This window comes from Canis aureus, chromosome 7, assembly GCF_053574225.1.
Source record: "Canis aureus isolate CA01 chromosome 7, VMU_Caureus_v.1.0, whole genome shotgun sequence".
Lineage (NCBI taxonomy): Eukaryota > Metazoa > Chordata > Mammalia > Carnivora > Canidae > Canis > Canis aureus.
Window position 1 is genome coordinate 47,751,290 of NC_135617.1, and position 25,925 is coordinate 47,777,214.

A 25,925-nucleotide genomic window follows, 5' to 3' on the forward strand; every position below is an offset into this window, starting at 1 on the left:
TTCCTGTGTCTTCAACTCTTCTACACTCCTCTGCGTGGCCCCTTTATACATTGTGCAGAAGCTATAATCAGCCTCTGTTCTTCAGGAAGAACTTCTGTATGTGTAGGTGTAGACTGGGTGTGTCCTGGGTAAGAGGAGAATTCGGGGTCTTCCTATGCCACCATCTTGGACAACTCCTCTCAACATATGACTCCTACAATTACAGACACACTAATACACATTTTGATTTATTTATTAACAAAAATGGTCCAAAAAAGGACTGGGCAAAAAATAATGAAAAGGGTCAAAATAAGTTGTTTTTAGTTCTATTGTCTCTAGGGGAGGGTAACCAGTCTAGAAAGCTGTTTTATCTCCAAAAACAAGTATTAGATTTCAAGAGAAATTTTTCCTTTTCCCTTCTGTCAAAGCAAAATACAGTGTCGGTCTTTGTTTTTACCTATAAGCCTGCTTTTCAGCGGATGAATTGGGGAGGGGTAGAGGGAATAGACAGAGGTTAAAAAAGAAACAGGCAAAATCTTGAAAGAAATGAAAGCTAGTGACAAAAAAGGTTCCTAAGGGCTCAAGAATCATTCACTGAAGTAATCCTCTAGTCCTTCCATATCCATTTCCAGAGAGGAATTTAGATAGGCCAGAGCAGATGATGCATCCTTGGTTTTCTGGACACTTGGTTTGGGTTGAGGAGTTTCTGGTTGGATGGATTCCTTCCTGATGTCTTTACTACCATTTAGAATCCGTTGGCTCTCAAAAAAGAATTGATTAGGATGGTTCAAAGAAAAGCCACAATCATCCACCTATGTAAGAAAGCAAATGTATTATCATATTAGTATATAGCAAAGGTATAAATAAAGGTGCTTCATAAACTATTCTAGACCTGGCTAAAAAACTATTTAGTGCCTGGAACATGGATCCAGGTAGTTCCCGGTCATAACTCTCAATCCACTACTTAGGTGATTTCCTTCAGAAAGTGCTTCACCTACTACCTAAACATTAATGTCTCTTACATTTGTATTTCCAGCCTGAACCTCTGCACCAAGTTCCAATTCCCTATCCAGCTCTACTTCATCTCTACCTCTACTCAACATCTCAAAGGGCTAAGCATAATACCTGCCATATTGTCTGTCAATAAACACTTGTCCAAAAAAAAAAAAAAAAAAAAGGAGGGTGTAATTCTTAAACATTCCAGAACCATAGGGAGTGGATATAAACAGACAATATTTTGTTACTGGTCCCTGATACCATTCATATTTTACAGTATATTTATAAGTCTGGCATATCTAATCTCATATAAACACTGAAAAAGCAACCTAATATAATTTCTTCATTCCAATCTTAGGCTTTCCCTGCTCTTACTTTTTATAGAAAATCTTTTTCTTTTGGTAATTTTCAATGGGGCTTAATGCAAACATGACCAGGTTCATTGTTTTTTCTTTTTTTTTTTAAGATTTTATTTATTTATTCATAGAGAGAGAGACAGAGAGAGAGAGAGAGAGAGAGGCAGAGACACAGGCAGAGGGAGAAGCAGGCTCCATGCAGAAAGCCCGATGCGGGACTCGATCCCAGGTCTCCAGGACCACGCCCTGGACCAAAGGCGGTGCTAAACCGTTGAGCCATCCATGCTGCCCTGTTTTGTTATTTCTTTTGTCAAATACTATCACTATACTTTAAATTTCAAATTACCCATTACCTTTTGCCTTTAATATTCAATGATGCTTTGTAATGGTATTAATGCTTCTTATTTTGAAGATTTAACAAGTATGACTTTTTTTCCTAACTTTGATTCCAAAATTTAATGGCAAAGAAAAATATATTCCTTAATATTAGCAAGCACTTACTGAATGCCTACTATGTGCCAGACACTGTCCTAAATGGCATAAACACATGCCATATTCATTCATACACAGGTATATATTCAATTAACTTCCATAAGAGCCCTATGAACATAGATTATCAATATTCTTCCAGTTAGAGAGAGGTTAAGTCAATTTGCCCAAGACCACACATTGGTAGGGGAGATAGGATATGAATTAGCAGAATTCATGCTCCGAACCAGTATACTCTGCTGTCATGTCCTTGTGCCAAGGTCAGTAATTTCGTAACACATGTGTTCCTTAAAATGTATAAACCTTTACTAATTCTTGGGGTGTGACATAAGAGCAAGATAGCTCTGGAAGTATGAACCTCCTACACCAGTCACTTTCCTTCCATTCAACCAATGAGTCAGATGAAGTTGATCAAATGTCAAATCTCTGCCCTCTCTGCCTTCTACAGTTGAAGCTGACAACAAAAAAAACTTTACTTCTTTGTCGGTTTTTTTGTTGTTGTTAGGGGATATTTCACTTCAAATTTTTTACAAACTGAGAAGCCCTTACACTTTCTCTATTCATATGTCTTATATTTACCAACCTTTTTACGTCTCACTCTTTGTACTGAAGTGACTTGCATACAGTAGGTATCTAAATATTTGTTAAGTGGAGCCCGGAACTAACCAGTGTGTACCAGTCACATATTAATTGAAGACTTACTGTGTATAAGGCTACATTATGAGCTAGTAGTTTTTCAGCACACAAGAATGTATTTGCCTAAAACCAAATATAAAGAAATTTCCAGCCTAATAAGTCATACACTTAAAAACTTCTATCAAGAACAAAGTGATACATGGGACACCTGGGTGGCTCAGTGGTTAAGCATCTGCTTTTGGCTCAGGTCATGACCTGAGGGTCCTGGGATCAAGCCCTGCATCAGGATCCCTGCTCTGCAGGGAAGATACTTCTCCCTCTCCCTGGCACCCCCACTGCTTGTGCTCTCTCTGTCTCTGTCTCTGTCAAATAAATAAATAAAATATTTTGAAGAGTAAAGTGGTAAGGGTCATAGATAAAGGCTTATTAGCTCCACATGAGAGAGAAATTCTGGTTGGGTTGATCAAGGAAGGCTTTGTAAGGGAAGTGCTATATGAGTTGAATTTGGGAAGACAGAGGGAGTGCAAAGCTGGGATAATGAGGTCAAGGTTATTATAAGCAGCATGAGCAAAGAAGGAATTCTCCTGTAAAGCAAGTAGATCAGATGGCCTGGTGGAAAAGGCATATAAAAGGGAATAACAGGAAAGGAAGTTGGAAAGACAGGCTGGGGCCAGACCTCAGAGAGCCTTGAAAACCAGAGTTAAGTAGTTTAGACCTAATTTTGTAGGCATCAGGGAGTCACTAAAAATCTTATGGTAGATTAAAACAGGTTAGCAGAGGTTTAAAAGAATTGCTGTCATGCTCAGAATTAACCCTCTTAACAAGGGAACCAATAAACAAACAAGGTATTTTCTGGTAATACCTACCTGAATACTCTAGGATTCTGATTTTCTTTAGTCAGTTGTTGATAGTAACTTCAGGTTGATAGCATACAGACTAGTTCATTTTAAGAGTTATTACTCAGATCACTAAGAACACATTTTTATCTGCTACTTTGCTGCTTAATTTTAAAATGTTTCCTGAATGTTTTGTGATAAATCTATAATTTTTATTAACAATAGAGTCATTTGTGAACTTTATTATATTCGATTTTTCACCCAATTCATTAAAAAGTGGGAGATCCAATATAAAGTTTGCATTTTACAGAATGTTTCATGAAAAGTTTATTGTGTAACACATTTCAATCAGAAGGCTTTATGTTTTATAAATAAAGAACATTAGAGATTGGAAAGACCTTGAAGATCCTTTAAGCTGAACCTCCTACATGTACAAACTAGGAAAACAAAGCCTAAGGAGACTACATGGTTTATGCAAAATCATAGAACTAGTTACTGGTTTTGTCTGACTTAAAGGACATCTGACTAGGTTATTTATTTAGTTGCTCTGAAATCTGTTTTAGGAGGTTTTATGCAAAGTCAAATAAACTTACAGTCATATCATAATATTATTTCTGGAGTTAAACTTGGCTATAAAGATTATAAAAAAACACAGTGGTATTATTTCATGTAAAAAGAATCTAGCACTTTGTGGTATAATTATACATTGGGGATTTTCTACACCTTGTTTCAACTTGTTAAAATTCTCAGTACAGGGATCCCTGGGTGGCGCAGCGGTTTGGCGCCTGCCTTTGGCCCAGGGCGCGATCCTAGAGACCCAGGATCGAATCCCACATCGGGCTCCTGGTGCATGGAGCCTGCTTCTCCCTCTGCCTCTCTCTCTCTCTCTCTGTGACTATCATAAAAAAAAAAAAAATTAAAAAAAAAAAATTCTCAGTACATCTATCATCACAGAAGAGGACTCTCTGGATTGAAATGAATTATTAGACTTTAACTTGGACAAAATGAAATATGATCATCTTTCTAAGCCTCAGTTTCTTGGTCAATGAAATGGAGTTAATTATAGTAATATCTGCTACGTCATAAGGCTGCCACGGGGAAAACCAAGGAAATAGGAGTGTAAAAAGAGAGTTGTTGGTTCTATGAACTCTGAAATAATTGCTTTGCAAAGACTCAAGAAAGGCAAGTCACTTAAAAAAAAAAAAAAAAAAGGTGAATTCCCCAAAGGAAAGGGACAAAGAGTATATTGTTTTCTATGTGTCATTAGCTTCCTCTCCCACTTTAAAGAAGCCTGAACTGGAAATTGGTGATGGTGTATTGTCAGTAGAGTTTATTTAAAAAACAAGATGAGAGACATTGGAGTGGTTGGTTCAGTGGTTGTGCATCTGCTTTTTGCTCAGGGTGTGATCTGGGGGTCTCCAGCATCAAGTCCCACATAGGGCTCCCTGCAGGCAGCCTGCTTCTTCCTCTGCCTCTCATGAATAAATAAACAAAATCTTAAATTAATTAATTAAAAAAAGGTTAAATTCTAATCCCGAGACTCTACTCAAATAAGAGACCTTGCCCTACATCAAAAGATGAATTAAAGACTTTTAAAATGTTTTACCTTATACTATATTGTTTAAAAAATGTACATATTTTTATTCCATTTTAATTAATGCTCTTATTAACCAACTAAAACAGTGACAGCAGCCTTGAAATGAGGGCACGTATCATGTTTTTATGTGATGTTTGGCTTTTCCAGCTGCTCTCTTAGGTCTCCAATTATACTTTCTTAACTCATTTTGCTAATAAACTCATTTTACTGAACTTACGATCTAATTAAATTGCTTGGTAGCATGAAAATTAGGAAGAGTTTCCTTCTGTATACTGCATTGTATTTTCTTTTAAGAGAGGTTCTTTGTCTTTGTAATGTTTTCTTTCCCTTTTATTTCTGGCTGAAGGAAGCTGCCATTTAGTTACCTTTCATCTTCAGAAAAATTAGCTTTGGTTTAGGCTCCTCCCTGCACTGCCCCCCCAAACTCTAACAGAATGAAAACAGATTTTACTTCAAAATCAAATTAGAAGAAAGAATAGAGAATACAAGTTATCCCCATTGAAATCCCCCACTTTCACTTATTTCTGCTTAAAAGTCAGCAGCTATTTCCTTTACTCTTTATTTTTAAAAAAGATAGGAACCTGGGCAGCCCAGGTGGCTCAGCGGTTTAGTGCCACATTCAGCCCTGGGCCTGATCCTGGAGACCTAGGATTGAGTCCCACATTGGGCTCCCTGCATGGAGCCTGCTTCTCCCTCTGCCTGTGTTTCTCTGCCTCTCTTTCTCTCTCATGAATAAATAAGATAGGAACATTCTAGATATGGAAACACTGAGAATTTTTTGTTTCTTTCCTTGCTGTTTTTCTTAATTGGTTGGTATTGGTGATGTTTTCCTTTGTGGTTGATGATTATTTTTTATTAGTTTTGTACACTGTTCACTATTGAGAGATGGAAATTCTGTGATGCATTTTCATGCTGCTGTATTAGCTTACAAGTCCCGAAGTACTATAAAGAAGGTGAAATAAGACCAGTGTAGCTGGGAGTCCAGGAGAAGGAAATGAAGTGGAGAGGCCTTTATAAGGCTACATTGCTGATTTTGGATTTCATCTTTAGAGCAACTGGGAAGCCCTTTAAATAAAGGTTTGTTTTTGTTGTCTTTCTTTAAAACAGTTTGTTGAAGTAATCATATTCCTGTTTTAAAGATAATTCTAGCAGCTATGTGGAGAGGAAATAACTGGAATGGTACACATGTTGTAGACACTGGGAAATGAGTTAGGAAGCTATTGTAGTGATTCAAGTAAGACACAATCATGGTTTCTAGCCCAGCAACCTAACTGATACCCATAATAATGACCCTGAGTATTATAAAAAAGCTGAATTGTATTTGGTATATCCTGTTCAAGATTGCAGGAAAATGTGATAGAATTTAGCAAGATTTCTGTAAAGATTTATATGGTAAGAAAAAAATTATGCTCAGCTATTTGGAAAATAAGTATCAAAAATGACCCAGTGCCTAAGGAGATCTATTTCTAAAGAAAGGATTTTCAATTAAAATTCAGAGATTAATCTACACAAGGCCTAGTTTCATTTACACAGGGAGTAAATCACAAGAAAAAAATACACTACAATATAAAACACTGCTCCCTAAAAACACTGAAGAGAAGAAAACGGATTTCAAGCAGGCCAGATTTTGACATCTAACTAAATCTCAAACGTTTGCTTGGAATCAACATGTTTTGCACACAATGACCTTCACAGAAACATAGGTCCATATTTCTGCCACAGCAAAAGTAGATTTTGAAGGAATGGAAGCAATATTGTTTTACCTATGGGATGTTTGGGTTTTAATCAAGAGGTTTTGCAATGACAGCTTATAATGAGGCAGCTGGTATTACCAAAAAAGCCATATGGAACTATCATAGTGCTGCTGTAAATGGTATCAATTAACCGGTTCATTTTCAAAACTTTCATCAAAATGAGTTTGATCACAGAGTCCTCAGGAAAATAAACATAGCTTAAAAAAAATTATTAACAGGGGCAGGCAGGATGGAAGAAAACTGACAATAAAAATGGATCTTATTTTGAAATTAAATGAGAAATACTAATACATGTTCACAACTAAAAATCTATAATGAGACATCTAGTGAATTCAAACAGCCTTTTTATTCCATTGATTTTTATGTGGCTTAAGTTATATGTGGGAGGATTTAGACAAATGTATTTTCAATATCTTCATTCATCTAACATAAGTTTTAAAATTGGCCATAATAGTAATACTCCTATAAGAATGAGATACTACAAAAGCGGATCTGAGAACTAAAAAATTTTTTCTTGCTTTTGGTGATTATGTCACAAACTCAATATTTATTTATTTATTTTATTTATTTATTTAATAAAGTTTTTTTTTTTAAAGATTTTATTTATTTATTCATGAGCAACACACAGAGAGAGACAGAGAGGCAGAGACACAGGCAGAAGGAGAAGCAGGCTCCATGCAGGGAGCCCGACGTGGGACTCGATCCTGGGTCTCCAGGATCACGCCCCAGGCTGCAGGCGGCACCAAACCGCTGCGCCACTGGGGCTGCCCAAACTCAATATTTAAATCTAATTTTCATATCTTATTTAAAAACAAGGAAAGAAGTTGAATAATAGACCTCAGTCTGTGGAAGTTCTGAGGTCTCTAATTTAAAGGGTCCACAAATAATTAAGAACACATATGAAATTAAATCTCTCAAGCTATGCAGACAAATTAAGGAATATGGTCTTTAAGCAAAAAGTCATGCAAAACTGGTGCTAAAAATACCAAACGAGGGCAGCCCATGTGGCTCAGCGGTTTAGTGCTGCTGCCTTCAGCCCAGGATGTGATCCTGGAAACCCAGGATCAAGGCCCATGGCGGGCTCCCTGCATGGGGCCTGCTTCCCCCTCTGCCTATGTCTCTGCCTCTCTCTCTCTCTCTCTCTGTGTCTCTCATGAATAAATAAAATCTTAAAAAAACAATAAACAAAAAACCAAACGAATAGGGCTTATCTGGTGAGATTTCTATACTCATAAAACTGAGAATTTGTGCTGGTCTCCTATTTTATTGATGTTTATTTAGTCCTTTAGATTTTGTGAAAACAGTTTTTAGGTTTTTAAATAATGGTTATATTTTCAACAGTTAGGTGTAATAGAAGACGAGACCCACAGCAGACCGGGGGTTCTAGCTCCAGATCTCCCATTTGCCAGCTGTGGTACTTCAGGTAAATCATACAGAATTGGATTTTTTTTAACATAAAGTATGTGGCTTTGGATTTTTTTTAACATAAAGTATGGTGGTTGGATCATGAATGTAGACAGGAAAATGCTAGTGACCTCAACAGTCATTATTACAAATACAGTATCAGATTCTGTAAGTCCACAGTCACGGTTAGGCTCGTAAGCTTTAATGAGTTACTTGGCAGTCTGGTTCAAATACAAGTCCATCCCTTATAAGCAGTATGACCTTACATAGGTTGTTCAGCTTCTCTAAACTTTATTCGTTTAAAAAAAAAAAAGTTGTAGTATTATAGTGTGGATCAAAAGAGCTAATGTGGGGATGCCTGGGTGGCCCAGTGCTTGGGCGCTTGCCTTTGGCTCGGGTCGTGATCCCGGGATCGAGGATTGATACCCTGCGAGGAGCCAGCTTCTCCCTCTGCCTGTATCTCTGCCTCTCTCTCTGTTTGTGTCTCTCACAAATAAATAAATAAATCTTAAAAACAAAACAAAACACAAAACACAAAACAAAAAAAACCAACCTAATGTGGCCAAAGTACTTAGTGGCATGCTTGGTATGTGTGAAGGGTTCTACAGATGTTAGCTGACAATACTATATTAATTACTGGTAATATTATAGGGTATATTTTTCCTATGAAATATTTTATAATGTAAGAAATACTACTAATATATAACCAAATTAGAAAAATTATTTCATGAAAACTAGAAAAGATAAAAATGATTCTAAAACAGCACTGAATGGTAGCTGAACATCTTTTTTGGGGAGGGTCATGGATGGATCCCTTGGCAACCTAATAACAGACTCCAAAAAAAAAAAAAAAAAAAGCAGATATATTTGCAGATAAAAATGTTTCAAGAAGTGCATGGACTTTCATGTCTATTCTTAGATGTCTGTCCTAGGTTAGGAAGCCATGATCAGGACCAGTGGTTACAAACAAGGGGGTAGAGGGGCTGAATTGCACCTGCAGACATGTTCTGTCAATGTGAATGCACCTAACGGATGTGATTTCATTAGCACACCATAATTCCTTCCATACTCTCATATTAATCTCAGCCACCTGTACTTTTTTGGGTTAGCTGCCCTGACCGCTGTAGGCCTCTGAGTTTGTGACCCTTGCTCTACACCTTTCAGAAGCTACTAGTAGGACTTATACAGGCATACCTTGTTTTATTGCATTTCCCAGATACTTTTTACAAATTGGAGGTTTGTGGCATCCCTGCAGTTGAAGAAGTCTATAGGCACCATTTTTCTAATAGTATTGCTCACTTCATGTCTCTGTGTCACATTCTGGTAATTCTCATAATATTTCAAACTTTATTATTATTTTTTCTTATGGAGACCTTTAATGTTACTACTGTAATTGTGCTGGAAACCATGCCCATACAAGATGCCAAACTTAATTGATAACCAATGTTGTATGTGCTCTAACTCCTCCAATGACTAGCCATTCCCCCATCTTTCTCCCTTTCCTCTGGTCTCCCTATTCCCTGAGCTACAAGAATACTGAAATTAGGCCAATTAACCCCAGAACAGCCTCTAAGTGTTCAAGTGAAAGGAAGAGCTACACATCTGTCACTTTAAATCAAAGCTAGAAATGATCAAGCTTAGTGAGGAAGGTATGTTGAAAGCTGAGAGAGGCCAAAAGCTAGGCCTCTTTTGCCAAACACTCAAGTTTTGAATGCAAAGGAAAAGTTCCTGAAGGAAATGAAAACTGCTGTGCCAGTGAACACATGAATAAAAAAGCAAAACAGCCTGATTGCTGCTGATATGAGAAAGTTTTCCTGGTCTGGACAAAAGATCACACCAGCTACAATACTCCCTTAAGCCAAAGCTAATCCAGAACAAAGCCCTAACTCTTCAATTCTATGAAGGCTGAGACAGGTAAGGAAGCTACAGAATAGTTTGAAGCTAACATAGGTTGTTTCATGAGGTTTGAGGAAAGAAGCTGTATACATAACATTGGAAATGAAAGATGAAGTAGCAGGTGAATGATGTAGAACCTGCAGCAAGTTATCCAGAAGATCTAGCCTAGAGAATTCCTAAAGGTGCTACACTAAACAACAAATTTTCAGTGTGGATGAAAGAGCCTTATCGTGGAAGAAGATGCCACCTAGGACTTTCACAGCTAGAAAGGAAAAGTCAATGCCTGCCTTCAAAGCTTTCAAGGACAGGCTGACTTTTTTTAGGGGCTAATGCAGCGGGTAGCTTTATGTTGAAGCCAATGCTGACCATTTTGAAAATCCTTGGAATAATCCTTGAGAATTATGCTAAATCTACTTTGCTTATCCTCTGTAAATGGAACAAAGCTTGGATGACAGCACGTATATTTACAACATGGTTGACTGAATGTTCTTTTTTTTTTTTTTGACTGAATGTTCTAAGCCCACTATTGACACCTACAACTCAGGAAAAAAAAAATTCCTTTCAAAATATTACTGCTCACTGGGGGAACCTAGCTGGCTCGGTTGGTAGAGCATGCGACTCTTGACCTAGGGGTCATGAGTTCAAGCCCCTGTTGGGCACAGATTACTTAAAAATAAAACAAAACGAACAATATATAATTATATATATAAAAAAACTGCTCACTGACAAGGTACCTGGCCACCCAAGAGCTCTGATGGAGATGTACAACAAGATTAATGTTATTTTCATGTCTGCTAACACAACATCCATTCTGCAGCCCACAGATCAAGGAGTCATTTTGACTTTCAGGTTTTACTATTTAAGAAATACATTCTGTAATGCTATAGCTGCCATACACGGTGATTCTTCTGACGGATCTGTGCAAAGTAAATTAGAAACCTTCTGGAAAGGATTCACCATCCTAGATCCCACTAAGAACACCCGTGATTTGTGAGAAGAGGTAAAAATACCAACGTTAACAGGTTGGGCTGTTGGGAGAAGATAACCTAAGGGGTTAAGGACTTCAGTGGAGGAAGTAAATGCAGATGTAGAAATAACAACAGAACTAGAATTAGAAGTGGACCCTGGGGGCACCTGGGTGGCTCAGTGGTAGAGCATCTGCCTCGGGCTCAGGGTGTGATCCCAGGGTCCTGGGATCAAGTTCCACATCAGGCTCCCCGCAGGGAGCCTGCTTCTCCCTCTGCCTATGCCTCTGCCTTTCTCTCTGCCTCTCTCATGAGTAAATAAATAAAATCTTAAAAAAAAAAATAAAAAAAAAAGTGGAGCCTGAGATGTGCCTGAGTTGCTACAAGTTCATGATAAAACTTGAACAAATGAGGAGCTGCTTCTTATGGACAAGCAGAGAGAGCAGCTTGAGATGGAATATACTCTTGGTGAAGACGCTGTGAAGACTGTTGAAATGACAACAAAGAATTCAGAACTTAGTTGAGGAAGGAGCAGCAGGGTTTGAGAGGGCTGACTCCAATTTTGAAAGAACCTCTACCATGGGCAAAATACTGTCAAACATCATTGCATGCTATAGAGAAATCATGCATGAAAGAGTCAGTCGATGTGGCAAACATCTTATTTTTAAAAATTGGTGTGGCTTCCCCAACCTTCAGCAATCACCATCCTGATCAGTCCACAGCCATCAACATGGAGGGAGGACCCTCCACCAGCAAAAAGACTGACTTCCTGAAAGCTCAGATGAGCAATAAAGTATTTTTAAATTAAGGTACGTACATTTGCTAGACATATGCTACTGCACACCTAACAGACTAGAGTGTAATGGAAATGTGACTGTTACATGCCCTGGGGAACCAAAAAATGCATTCCACTCATGTTATTGTTATGGTCTAGAACCGAACCATTGTATCTTCACGGTATGGCTGTACTACAGAAGCATGCTGAAAGAGGCTCGCAAGATAAAAACCAGACATATTTCCCTGATTCCCTTGCAATTGGTGGTCCTACATGTAACAGGTTCTGCAGTAAATATGAGATTTGAGAAGTAAGAGTAACATAGAGGTGGTGGCCACAAGTAAAACAATCAGATTTTCTACAAGGAAGAAAGCAAAAGCCTCTGGTTTTTCTAGGCACCTGGGGCAAATAATCTAGATCTATTCCAAGAGTTGGCTAATTAAGGCCTAAATCTGGCCCACTATCTGTCTTTGTAAATAAAGTTCTACTGGAACACAGCCATGCTTGCTCATTTTTATACCATCTATGGCTGCTTTTGGCTACAAAAGCAGAGAAGAGCAGTTTTGACAGAGACCATATGGACAATAAAGTCTAAAATTTTTACAATCTGGCACTTTCCCGAAAAAGTTTACTGACCTTTGGTCTCATCTCTAGATGTGAAGTGGTGGGTGGCAGCTATAGTAAAGTAAGGTTTTCTCATTGTGTAGCTTCTCCTAGTTATAATGTTTCTGGTTTGGTAGCATCCTATTTTAATTCGCTGGCCCTTCTAGAAATTTTATAAGGTACCTAATACCATGTAATAAATCCCTTTCTGGTGAAAATAGCTGGAGTATTTTCTATTGCTGCAACTAAAATCCCTGAAAGAAACACAGAATAACAAAAAAACAAAGAATTAGGTCATAAAGTTTAAAAATGTACTTACATTATGTATCATCTCGAAGTACTTCTGACAGGCTACTTGGTAATGTGTCCCTTTTACTAAATCCAAAATCTAAAATGAATGGGAAAAAGAGAAAGCAAAATTAGAAACTAAGTTTCTCTAAACCATTGTAGCTCATGGTTGTTTTGGCCTTTGCATAATCTTTATTCTAGACAGGAAGTACACTAAATCACGGAACATGTTGTACTTCTGCAGCCTGGACACTGTGTGATAATTTTGACATTATACAGTAGCTGTTTAGGTCAGCATTAAACCACAGATGACAAGAGATAGTAAGTGATCTTTCTGACCTACCAACTATGAATTTCAATAACTTTACCTTGACAACAAGATGAAAATAGATCCCAGTATTATGACTTTGACAGTTATTGTCAGAACATCATATTGCAACATCGCTTCCAAAATTATAGATATAAATCTAGTAATCTAAATGACTGGTGCATAAAGCATATACTATTTTGATTATTTTTATTTTCCATATTACCAATTTATACAGATACAGCCTAAAGTACAGCTGTGTACCCATCAGGAAAATTTAATGTAAGACCTTTGGACGAGTATCTTTGGAGAGGGAATGCTTTTACCTTTAATCAGATTTGTTCTTTTTTTGAAATGAAGTTATTTCTAGTAAAGCTTAGCAAAATATGAGAGTGAATAGTCTATTCTGGACACCTATTAGGAACATCATCCTATCTTTTGTAAATACAATTTGCTTTCCAATTCTACTTCATGTAATCTCTTCAGAGCGGTACAAACTTCTGTTCTTATCAGCCAAGTGCAATGCCAGCTGAAATTTGTAAAGTTTCATCACCCCCCACCTACCAAATAAATAAAATGTATATTTGGCCTGCTTATCAAATGCAGTAAAATGCTGGAATTAAGAGATAGCCTAAAATGAAGGGAAACAGAATTCTAGGGAAATGTTCATTTCTATCCCTTTTCAAAGGGCTGACCTTCCTGCAACAACAAGAAATGTACGTGAAGCCTCAAATTCCTGCTATCCTCATTATTGAATATAGCTTACATCTTTTGACAGATACACAAAATTATTACAGTTACAGAGTGAGCATCGTACAATCCTGACAAGAATGTGCTTAAAAGAACAGCTTTTCTCTGATTGTCTTATAGATTACATTTCTCAATTTCGGCTTTTTATTAAATCCTATATGAAAGGCCTATGTAAATGCCAATCAATCACAGCACCCAGGATCCTGCCTATTTGACCTGTCCATTGTTCTTGAATTATTAGATAGGAATGAAAAATAAATCAATTTAAAATAAATGGCTACAAATTTTTTAAAATGAAGAAAGCCACAAAGTTTTCAAAGTAATTCTAATACTCCAAGCTCATATTCTCCAAAGCCTTTACACACAGATATTCAAATTGTGTTGAGATGAACTTGCAATTGGTTATTGGCAAACAGCAGTGGTACCATGAAGGACCATCTGTGAATTGCAATTTTTAAGAAAAGACTTCAAACTCTAGTTAAGTTTAAATGATACCACAAATTACCTGAGGAGAAAATGAATTCACAGAAATAAACAAAAAGCTCAATTGTGTGGTGTATAATAAAGCTCTTTAATGTAAAAACAAAACAATGAATCCAACATCATATTCTCTGTATATACATATTCTTGATATATATATATTTAAATATAGAGGAACTTAAATACATATATTTAAACATGTTCCTTGCAAAGTAAACATAACATTATATACATATATTCTAATCTATATGTTTGGGAAACATGCTATAATGTTAATACTTATAAGAAACATTTAAAAACTGTTGGGGTGACTGGCTAACTCCATTAGTAAAGTGTGCAACTCTTGATCATGAGTTCAAGCCCCATATTAATAAACACAAATTAAAAAATAAAAATAAAAAATATCTAGTTGGGCGACATACACATATGTAAAAATTTACTATGGAAAACTGACATATAAGCCACAGAATGTAAGAAAATCTTGGGTATTGTGAAATTTCAGGTTCCATCAAAATTAAATTTAGATTAATCACAGATCAATACCTCCTGCTCCCAGAGAAGGGTCTTCCTTAACCAAAATCATTTAATTTTCCTTTTCCCTTTTGCTTTATCTTTCTAGAATGAGGTTTTATTTGGAAATTTCTTACAAATCTAGAAATAAATCATTCAACCATCATCCATCTTTAAATAATTTTGCTGATAATGTTACAGCATACTTGAGGTAAATGAAAGTTTCTGAGCATATGTAATGGTATAATGGGGGAAAAAGACAATAGAGTGCTTTTCATTAGCTGGAAAAGCTATTCAAAGACAGACATATTTAGGCCTACAGAGAGGATCTAGGGAAAGAAGAAGAAAATCAAGTAAGGGAAATATAGGGACAATAAATGAACTAATAGAAAAAAATCCAAGAGAAAGACTACGTTGAGGAGATTAGGTATTACTGGCAGGTATTATCCTCATTTCAGAGAGGAAGAAATATATCCTCTTAAAATAGGGGTGTCTATCTAATGAGTGCCATTTACTGTGAGAAGAATTTAAAAATCCTATGCAATTTATTATTTTGTTTTCCTTAAGAGGACTATGTGAAACATAACTCAAAAACTTCAATAGCTAATAAACATATGTACTTGAATTTAACATTATAATCGAGATCATAGAGATAAAGGAAGAGAAAAAAAAGGAAGAACAGGATCTTGTGGACCAATAAATGAAGTCTGGCTTTTTTCTCTGAGTAAAATGCAGAGCTACTACAATGTTCTTAGCATGGGAGTAACATGACCTAATATTCTGTCTACTATGCTGGGAAGGCTAGAGTAGGGATGCAAACAGGGAGTTCATTACAAGAATCCAGCAAATGAATGATGTTGGCTTAGGACAGGGTGATAAGAGTAGTGGTTAGAAGTGGTTGCATTCCCCACTTATTGGCTGTAACTGTTTTTGAAAAACAGCTGTTCTACACAAAAATGCTCAACCAAAACCTATTCCCTGATGCTTTAGAGTAGTTCAAGACCTGTCACTCAACCCCTCTCCTCTCCAACTGATTTCCTAAATAAATCTAAGTAGTTTAAAATCTCAGTAAAATGCAGTATGTAACAAACTATCATGTAAAATAAATGCAGAATACTAAAAATACCACTTACTAGTCACTAAACAATATGCTTCTTACACAATAGCCTGTGAGTAGGGCATGTAAAATGTCTCAAAGGTTCAGCAACACCTTAGATGCACACCCCCTCCTCGGACTTCAAAATATTCAGCAAGCGATTCTGATGTTGTGTCATTTATATATGAAGTACAACTCAGGACTTTTCCTGCACCTAGTTTTCCTTAACTTTTCTGATATAAACCTCACTAGCAAATGCTATACTAAGATAGTATATAGGCATGTTGAGGATGGTACTGGTATAATTTGTTGATGGGTTGGATGACTCCAAGACAGGAAACACAAAGCTAAAAATCAAGAGAAAGAGAATTGAGGGATCAGCAATACACCCAAAATCAGTTTGTGAAATAGAAGCAAAAATAGAAACTTGGCAAAGAAACACCAAAATCCAAGGACAGATGCCTGAGGTAGACCGTGGAAAAGAATTAGGGGTCAGGAGGTATGGTCTCACAATGTTTTACATATCCTTGGAAAGACTGCTTTTCTGAAGGTGGACCACTTGTGTGTTAATGGACAGATGCTGAAAATGCTCACTGCTAAGTCACTAAGGCTAGACAGGGATGGTTAAGCACTGATGGTTGACATGCAAGAGGATTGTGATTACTGAGCCATTCTTGTTCTTTGAAATTGGGTCTTAGCAATGGTTGGGTTCATTTAGAATTTATATTTTGTGTGTAGTCATAATTCAAGTAATCTTTTTTTTTTTTTTTAGAAGTGCTAAGTTTTAAAAGAAGAGCACATGTCCCAGGCCATTGGACCTATATGCTTGACTTGTAGCCAGACTACTGTGAACCCGAGAAAGATTTAGGGTTTAAAACCAAAAGTGGTGTGCTTTTCTTTGAAACTAAAATTTTTCTTTGATGTTTTCAAGAATGAAGAAATATTGGCTGTGGCAATATTTTATAATGTGTCAATTTTGAACTTATATACCTAACTTTGTTCTTGTTTATTTGTTAAAGATATGCTTTTGGGAGGCACCTGGGTGGCTCAGTGGTTGAGTGCCTACCTTCAGCTGAGGTTATGATCCTGGGGTCTTGGGATCGAGTCCCACATCAGGCTCCCTACAGGGAGTGTGCTTCTCCCACTGCCTGTGTCTTGCCTCTCTGTGTCTCTCATGAATAAATAAATAAAAATCATTAAAAAAAATGCTTTTGGGAGGGAGAGGCACATGGGGAGCTAGTTCATAATGTGCTTGTTTACATATATGTTTTTTTGTGTTGGAATATTTAAAAGACATTAAATTTTTTTTAAAGATTGTATTTATTTGAGAGAAGGAGAGAAAAGAGAGAGAGAGAAAGAGAGGGACAAGCAGATTCTACACTGATCACAGAGCCTGATACAGGGCTTGATCCCATGACCCTGAGATCATGACCTGAGCCAAAATCAAGAGTTAGGTGCTCAACTGACTGAGCCACCCAGGCACCCTGACAGTCAAATTTTTTAAAGAAAATAAAATTCTGTAGAGAAGCTAGAATGAACATGTAGTTAGGCAACAGTACTTATTGACAGTGTTTGTTTTGCCAGATAGATTCTCAAGATCAAACCACCATCCTCCTAAACTGGCCTCTCTGCTCACAAGCTCCACAAGGCTGGAGTTCAGCAGACACAGACTGGCCAAGGTCAGAAATAAAACAGGTGACGGAAACTCATCAAGAGGAAAAAATGTAAGGAGGAGACAAAAAGAAACAAACAGGAAAACAGGAAAATGAAAGGACCAGGTAGAAGAAAAATGTAGAAAGCCAAAGGGATAAGGTTAAATGAAACGGGAGTCCACAGCTTACTATTTCACATGGCCTATAAACATCAAAGTATAACCTACAGCTCACAAAAGGTGTTTCGTATTCCATTCTGGAAGAAAGAAGCACACCACAATTTCCTCTAATATATACCAAAATAAATGTCAATTCTGATGCCTAGGTTAGAAGTTCTTCTAACTCTGCTTTAGAAAAATATGATTGTTCAAATTGTTTGGTTATATCAAAAAAGGCTTATTTGAAAATAAAAATTTAAAGAAAAAAATTTCTACAAGATTTAAGACTATTGCTCAAATAGTAATTTGACTTTTTAAAAATTTTAATGCCAATATTTCCAGACCAAAGTATAAAATGTCAAGCATAACAATCCATTTATTGTTCTATTCTAGTTCATCAGTAATCAAAAGGCTAAGAAAAAATTAGGAGGCATAGTGATATCAAACTACTATATTTTGGTAACTAATATTCTTTAACTTTGCTCTCTGTATTTTTAATTATTTTTTACTGGCTGATTAAAGTCCACCAATGAAGAATATTAGATCTTCTTCTTCTTTTTTTTTTTTTAAACAGTGCACTTTGTCATCTTTACAAGAAATCATCTGTATTTGCTAAGTTTGGTTAAAGCATTAATAACACTTCATTTACTACTTTATTATCCTCAAAACAAATAACTGTTTTGGTTTTGAATGCTAATAAAGTAGCTAACCAAGATACCCCTGCAGTTGGAGGAAGAGGAGCAAATTGTTGATATTTTTCTTATCTGACTGGCAATATAGCTAGTTGACAAATATATGATACACAAAATACTGATGGGAAATCTATATTTACACACACACACACACACACCACTGGATAGAAATATAGATAACATTTTATAACTTTGAGCCACACTTCCTTCTCTCTTCCTAATGCTCTCTACTATTCCCTGCCATCCGCAGCTTCCTCTGTGCCTCTAGCTTCAGTGCCTGCCAACAAGGTCCAGATGATTCTCTGGCAGCAGAATGGAGCCACCTGCCTGTCCTTGGCTTCAGCAAGTGGAGTGCTGTATAGCTAGGTGTGCTGCACTCACCAATTAGACAGGCAGTTAATCTGTCTCTAATTCAAGGTCATATTCTGTCTTATTTAAAAGTGATAATGAGCTTGTTTCTTCCTTAAAAGCTCAACCTTTCACAAGCAGACTGGCTGATATTTTTCCACTTCATTTCTAACCGTCCTTTATTTCAAGGGTGAAAGAAAATGTGGCAGAGATGCAGAGTCTGGAACACTTTTGAACATATTACTTTGCTCCTGTTTCTCACACACTCAGCATAGCTTAGCCAGCCACCACCTTACAACTCTGCTGTGACCTTCATTTACTGGCAGATCAGGGGCAAGTTTCCCTCTCTTGAAGATGTACTTTCATTCGTTTAAAACATTACATGCCAAGAAGTTTTCTGACTCATTCTTCATTTTCTATAAACATAGTTATCTGACTGAATCGATTCTACCTCCAAATGTCTCTAAAAACATACTTTTTCTTCCCCATTGTTCAGGTCCTAATCGCTCTCTTTTTTACTGTAAAGCTTCATGACTTATTCTTTCTTCACTCAGGACAGCTTTCAAACTGCCACCACAGTAACTTTTCTGAAATCAAATCTAATTCTGACACTGCTGGCTCCTACCCGAAAATGGGTAGCAAACTTCATCATCATCTAAAAGGCCTTGTTCATCAGGCCCCAAGTCTCCGTCTCTGGGACTCTTTCCTGCCCTGCCCTGCCCTGCCTGGCCACTGGGCTCCTTACACTCTGGTCCAGGTTCTCCCACACTGTATCATTTGGAATTTTAGCTCTGAAAATCCTAGTGACTCAGAGAGTTTTCTCATCTAATGCATTTTTTTTGGTTTAGTTCAATCCAGAATTATCTAGGTTTCTTTTACAGCAGGATTTATCAGGATGATGTTTCTCAAACTTTTGTCTCCAGAACGTGTTTCTATACTTCTCCCAGGACTAGAGTTCCCCGAAACACACCCTGACAACCTTGTCTACACACACCTCCTCTAAGTCTTATCCTATTTCCTCGTCTAGTTTCCTTTCACCACACCTAATTTGTTCACGGTCTGTCTCCCCAACTAGAATATTAGCTCCATAAAGGCAGAGGTCTTGTGGCTTACATAGCAACTGGAATACAGTCATCATCTTGTTTTTTGTTGATGTTGAATGAATGCTGTTCCTTTTGCCTCATAAGCCTTGCTTCCCTCTCCTGGGGAAACTCCTACTCAACTTTCAAACACAATCCAATGATCACTTCCTACAGGAAGCATTCCCAGAGATCACACCTCTTCCTCAGCAGTTCTTAGCCCTCTGATTCTACAGCTAGCACTTTTTTTTTCTTTTTTTACAGCTAGCACTTTAAGTGTATTTTTATTAAAGCACTTATCATACTTTATTATATACTGAATTATGCCTTTTGGCTCCACTAGACTAAAAGCTCTTAAACAGTTTCTTAATCATTCTATTTCCAGATTTGAACATATTGAAAACTCAGTGATATGTCAAGTGCTCAGTAAATGTTTATTGAAAAAAGAAATCCTTCCTCACCAAAACAACTTACTTTTATTTAAATCAGTCTTAGAGCACTTTTACTAGAACCTTTTCAATTAATTGCTTTTCACTTCTTTCTTTCTTTTTTGAGGGGGCAGTGAGGGGAGTGTAGTACCATAGGAAAAAAAAATTACTGATTTAGTTTCCACAAGGCATTAAGAAAGCTTGAGAGGTTTCTCTAGTCACATCTGAAGACTTTTTGGAGGAGAGAATGAAAATAATCTATCACATTAACTTGAATCCAAATGCAGAAATCTGCCATTGCTATATATAGTTCTACACATGCAGGCAAACACTAATATATGCAAACACAGAGCAGCCTCTGCCAACACCTTCCAGACAAGCTTTCAGACCATGCACTGATTTGAGTCATTCATCCAGCCCACATTCATTAAACTCTTATAATGAACTCTAGGCATGGTGGTCAGGGGCTGGTTTTATTCAGATGAAAGATACCATTTCTGCCTTCAGGAAAGATAAAGCCTCAATGAGTCCAGACGGGAGGACAGACAAGAAGACAAACAGGATGTTACAGGGGAAGGGGAGGAAAAGTGCTCAAAGCTTTCAGGGGATGACTCAATTGAGCCAAACTGTAATAAATGAGTAAAAATAATCAAGATAAAGAAAGGGGTAGGATAAACCAGACACCGGAAATAACATGCAAAGGAAGCACAGAAACTTGACAGCAAGGTGTTTGAGGATGGCCAGAAATTAAACTATATTAGAAAAGATAACTTTGGCATAGTGTGAAGGACTCTTAGGGGGAAAAAGGACGGAAAACAGGACATCCTAGGTTATGGAAGACAGGGAGAAGAAAGAAAATAGATTTAAGAACACTCAAACCAGGAAAGAATCCTGAATATTTTCCTGATTTCTGGCTTGAACTTTTAGTGTTTCATCCACACTTCCTGGAGACTGTATGGTAGACTCAGTGGTATGCTGTTCACATTCCCTCCTCCTCAGAACAAACACATTTCTCCAGGGTCAGAGTGTTGACGACTGATAGCTTGCAGCAGAAGTCCCCTCGCTTGAAGAAAGCCATTTTGTTCCAGATGCTGTTCCTTTCTGAAGAGCAGCCTAATCCAATGACTGGTTGATGCAGTGGTATAAAGGCCAAGAGCCCTTGCTCCAACTAGAGACAACTCTATGGGGTCATTCTGGCTTCTGAGTTCCCTGAAAGATCAGCTAAAGACAAACTTTTCTTTCTGCCCAATCTTGCCTTCTTCACTCCCTGACAGATATTGATCCTGAGAGTCCTCCCCAATGAAAACCCTGCACATACAAATCACCACAGTGAACCAAATCTGTAACATAGTCCAATTATTTTTTGCCTGTTAGTTTTTGCAGGGAGAGGGATGGAAAAAAGCGTGAATAATGATCGTGACCATAAGCTACTATCTATCAGATATTGTTCTAGTTTTTTTTACTTATCAGCTCTCTAAATGTCTTCATGTACATATGCAAACACATTAGAAAAAAGGATGCTGATAGCTTTTTTTAGATCTTTGAGAAGCCTTAGAGAATCTGATTAAAATGTGAACCTCCTCAGTTGGAAAATGTAGTATGCCACAATTCATAAATCCTGAAATATTCTCACAAATCAGCCAACTACTAAATAGAAGTGAGGCTTTCTGGAAGGTGTATGACACTCAAATTTGATAATCATATTGTATTTCTTCCTATCATGTTTTTTTCCACAATATAAAAATGCTAATATTGAACATTTCTCTTTGTCTTTTAACTTACTATATTTGAATAAAAGTTTGAATCATTAATTATAGGTACCAAAAAAAGCATTCTTGAGAAGCTATTTAAACTGCCACCTAAAATACTGAATTCCTTTTTTTTTTTTTTAATTTTTATTTATTTATGATAGTCACAGAGAGAGAGAGAGAGAGAGAGAGAGAGAGAGGCAGAGACACAGGCAGAGGAAGAAGCAGGCTCCATGCACCAGGAGCCCGATGTGGGATTCGATCCCGGGTCTCCAGGATCACGCCCTGGGCCAAAGGCAGGCGCCAAACCGCTGCGCCACCCAGGGATCCCTGAATTCCTTAGTTCAGTTTAATACCAACATTTGGATTAAAGAATTTAAGCTTTAAAGGAATATCAACTAAGTGAGCTTGGAATTAAGGTGAGGAAGGAAAAGAGAAGAAAGAGGAAAGGGAAGAAGGGAGAAGTGAGAACACATAAGTAAAATCTGCTTAGAGACTGGAGAAAAGTACTGCTAAACATTCAATCCTGTAATTTGCTTACCCATTAAAACTGTGCTTGTGTTGTGCCTAATATAATTGCAAACCAGTTCAGAATCTCTATGTCCTATGATCTTTATGGAAATGATGAAAAATATTTATACTAATTTAGTATAGTAACTTTCAAATATCGTGCTTGTAAAAAATGTATTATATCAGCTGTTAAAATAGAAATAGAAAATAAATCTGTCACTTAAAGGTTTTTTTCAAGGACTAGAGGATGAAGAGAGAAATACATGTAAATTTGCATATATGCAAGAACTTACATACAAACACACAAATACATTTATGCATATATACATATATGGATATACATACATATATATGTATATATACATTTAGAAACAGAAACCAACATGAACTACATTGTCAACTGGTGGAAAACAATACCAAACAGTTTGAAATGGCTTAAAGCTAAAATTGACTAAGAATCTGTAACACAAAAAAAAAATAAAAAAAAATAAAAATAAATAAAAAAAAAAGAATCTGTAACACTTCCCCCCTTTCCATTAAGGAAAGGGGGGAAGGCTCTGAGTGAACATTCTATAAAACTGATCATGAAATAGAATTAAGCTAGGAGAACAGTTATATCTATAGAGAGAATGGATTTTTTTCGTATGGTTTTTTATTGGAGTTCGATCTGCCAACATCTAGTATAACACACAGTGCTCATCCCGTCAAGTGCCTCCCTCAATGCCCATCACCCTAGTCACCCCATCCCCCCACCCACCTCCCCTTCCACTACCCCTTGTTCATTTCCCAGAGTTAGGAGTCTCTCATGTTCTGTCACCTGCTCTGATATTTCCCACTCATTTGAGAGACTAGATTTTATTACAAGAATCATAAGTGACCATATCAAATTCTACTGAATGAAATGCCTCTATAGATATAATTGCTCACATCACAAACAAATGAAATAATTAAAGAAAAAGAAATAATATATAAACAGTATTAAATTTCTTTTTAAGAAAAACTATGTTTTATATTTTAATAAAAGTAAACTTCAGTAGGTTTTGTTAACAATGGCAAATTATTTGACTTTAAAGTGATTTTTCTTTGAAACACTTGAACAAAATTAATCTTCAAATGACCATTTATTTTCAATCTATAGGAAGAACATACACAGAAATACATTTAGATATTCAGTGATTTTTATGATAAAGCCAAAAATATAACTACATCCTCCTGACACCATGTCTAATGCTCAACTTCCAAATTTTTCCTTAATGCAGTTGTAAGATTTACCAAGAACAATGTATGCATTTCCAACTACAAAAAAGCAAAGCTAAGTGCAGCAACATAAGTACTGTTCTCATAAATCAGAAGAGATGTTCCTAGAGATGAAATAGAGGAGCTACTCTTAAAAGCAGTTACTGTTCATAAAGTAATGGACAGACTGAATACTATCTATTGACAAGTACTCCTAACCTAAGAAAATCATAGGAGTTTTAGGTAGTTCAGATTTATGTGAACACTGAGTAAGCAGTCATTGAGGTTTATCTTTGCTATAAAATCTTCTTGACATAGTGTTACTTCTGTCTCTTAAACTGTCCATTTTGAAAGATTTCTTCATTAAAAGGCATTTGCCAGTTTTAGATTTAATATGGTCACTAACTTCTTGAGAACTCTTGTACTAGGAAAAAGAAAAGGTTAACCAATCTCTCAAAAAGTAAAAAAAAAAAACAAAAAACAAAAAACAACAAAAAAAAAACAAAAAAAAAACACAACCAAAACACACACACACACATTTGTACATACTTCATTATTTTAATATCATTATTAAGTTTCTTGAAAGCACCAATTAGATTTACTTTTAAAATAATTAGGGGGATCCCTGGGTGGCTCAGCGGTTTTGCGCCTGCCTTTGGCCCAGGCGCGATCCTGGAGTCCCGGGATCGGGTCCCGCGTTGGGCTCCTGGCATGGAGCCTGCTTCTCCCTCTGCCTGTGTCTCTGCCTCTCTCTCTCTCTCTCTCTCTCTCTCTCTCATAAATAAATAAAAAATAAAATAAAATAATAAAATAAAATAATTAATGGTTATGCTGAGGAAAACTAAAACAATTTTCTTCCTCTCTTAAAAAAACCCAAAACCTGAAATGAGAAAAAAGTTTCAAAAACATTAATGCAGAAGTATATTTGTAAATAATGCATCATTTCAATTAAAAAACTTGAAAAATAAGTAGCCTTACATGAGTCAACATGTAAGAGGACCTACTGAATGTAAAAGGTCAAACACAATTGTATGCTAGAAGCAAATATTAAAAGATGATATAGAAATAGAACTTAATCACTCAATACTTAATAGTCCCAAGGGCTATATAGTCCTATGTAACTATTTAGAGCAGCATTCTCCAACAGAAATATAATGAATGACATCTGTAATTTTAAACTTCTAGCTACAGTTAAAAAGGTAAAAAGAAACAAATGAAATTTATTTTGACAACTTATTTCACTCAATTTTGTTTATTGTCATTTCAACATGTAATCAATACAAAAATATTAATATTTTATAATGCTCTTTTTTCACTTAAATTTTTGGAAAGGTATATATTTTACACTTACAAGTGAGGTACTAGGGCTGACTCAAATTGGCTTCTGGGAATTGACTGCGCATTATCACTTCACAAGTCAGGGTTTTAAAGCACTTTGGTAGTTTAAAATTGGCCACAGCAGGAGAACTTACATTAAGGGAAATCAGCAAATGCCATAAATCAAGGCTCCCCCCAACCTATACCGAGAGCTGGTTTACCAATACACCACTGACTTTAGCACATCTCAGTTTGGACTCAGCCACACTGTAAATGCTCAACAGTCATCACAGAGATTCTTGGATTGAGATGGAGGAGTAGGAGGATACTAAGCTCACCTCATCCCACAAACACACCAAAACTACAACTACATATAGAACAACTCTCTCTCACAACTCAATGAATAGCAGAATAGTTCTTCCACAACTAAAGATATAAGGAAAAGCCACACTGAGATGGTTAGGGGAGACAAAGGCACAGTCTGGTCCGGACAGACACCCTTGGTGCAGCAACATACAAGTGGGAAAGAGATCACAAATGCAAAGGTCCCTGAGGAGTGAGGGCTTTAAGTTCCACGTTGGTTACTCCAGCCCTGAGGACAAGAACTGTAAAGACAAGCCCCCATAACTTTGGGCTTTGAAAATCAGTGGGACTTAACTCTGGGAGAGTCAGGCGGTTATAGGAATATAAAAGTGTGCAAAATCGCTTGCTCCACAACCCAGCACAGAGGCAACAATCTGAAAAGCACTCTGGCATACATGAAGGAGATTTACTATTTTGGACATGTACCACAAGTAAAGGAATCTATATGAGGTTTATCTGGGATTGGTAATGCTGATGGGCACCATTTCTGGTACTCTGATCAATGTTGCTCACTGCTTTCCCAGCCCCAGCATTACCCTGCAAACCTGCCCACCCTAACAGATGCACCAACAAAGTGGCTCCCACCCCATCACACCTAGTGTCAGCCTGTAAGGAGTTCCCGCTCTAGGTAGCTGCCCCAACCAACAGCATGCCTGCAGAAGTCATGACCCAGCTAC

The 25,925-nt window shown here is 36.9% G+C and overlaps 1 protein-coding gene across 1 annotated transcript in view; it reads right to left on the reverse strand.

Annotated features, from left to right (window-relative positions):
* Positions 1 to 216: 216 nt before the first annotated feature.
* The window catches only part of PRIM2 (DNA primase subunit 2), a 311,113-nt gene continuing 285,404 nt past the window's right edge, over positions 217 to 25,925 (reverse strand). The window contains exons 13-14 of the mRNA XM_077903522.1: positions 12,606 to 12,674; positions 217 to 791 (exon numbers count right to left, since the gene is read on the reverse strand). Of these exons, the coding sequence (XP_077759648.1) occupies positions 567 to 791; positions 12,606 to 12,674 (294 nt within the window). The 3' untranslated portion in view covers positions 217 to 566. The remainder of the gene's footprint in view (positions 792 to 12,605; positions 12,675 to 25,925) is intronic.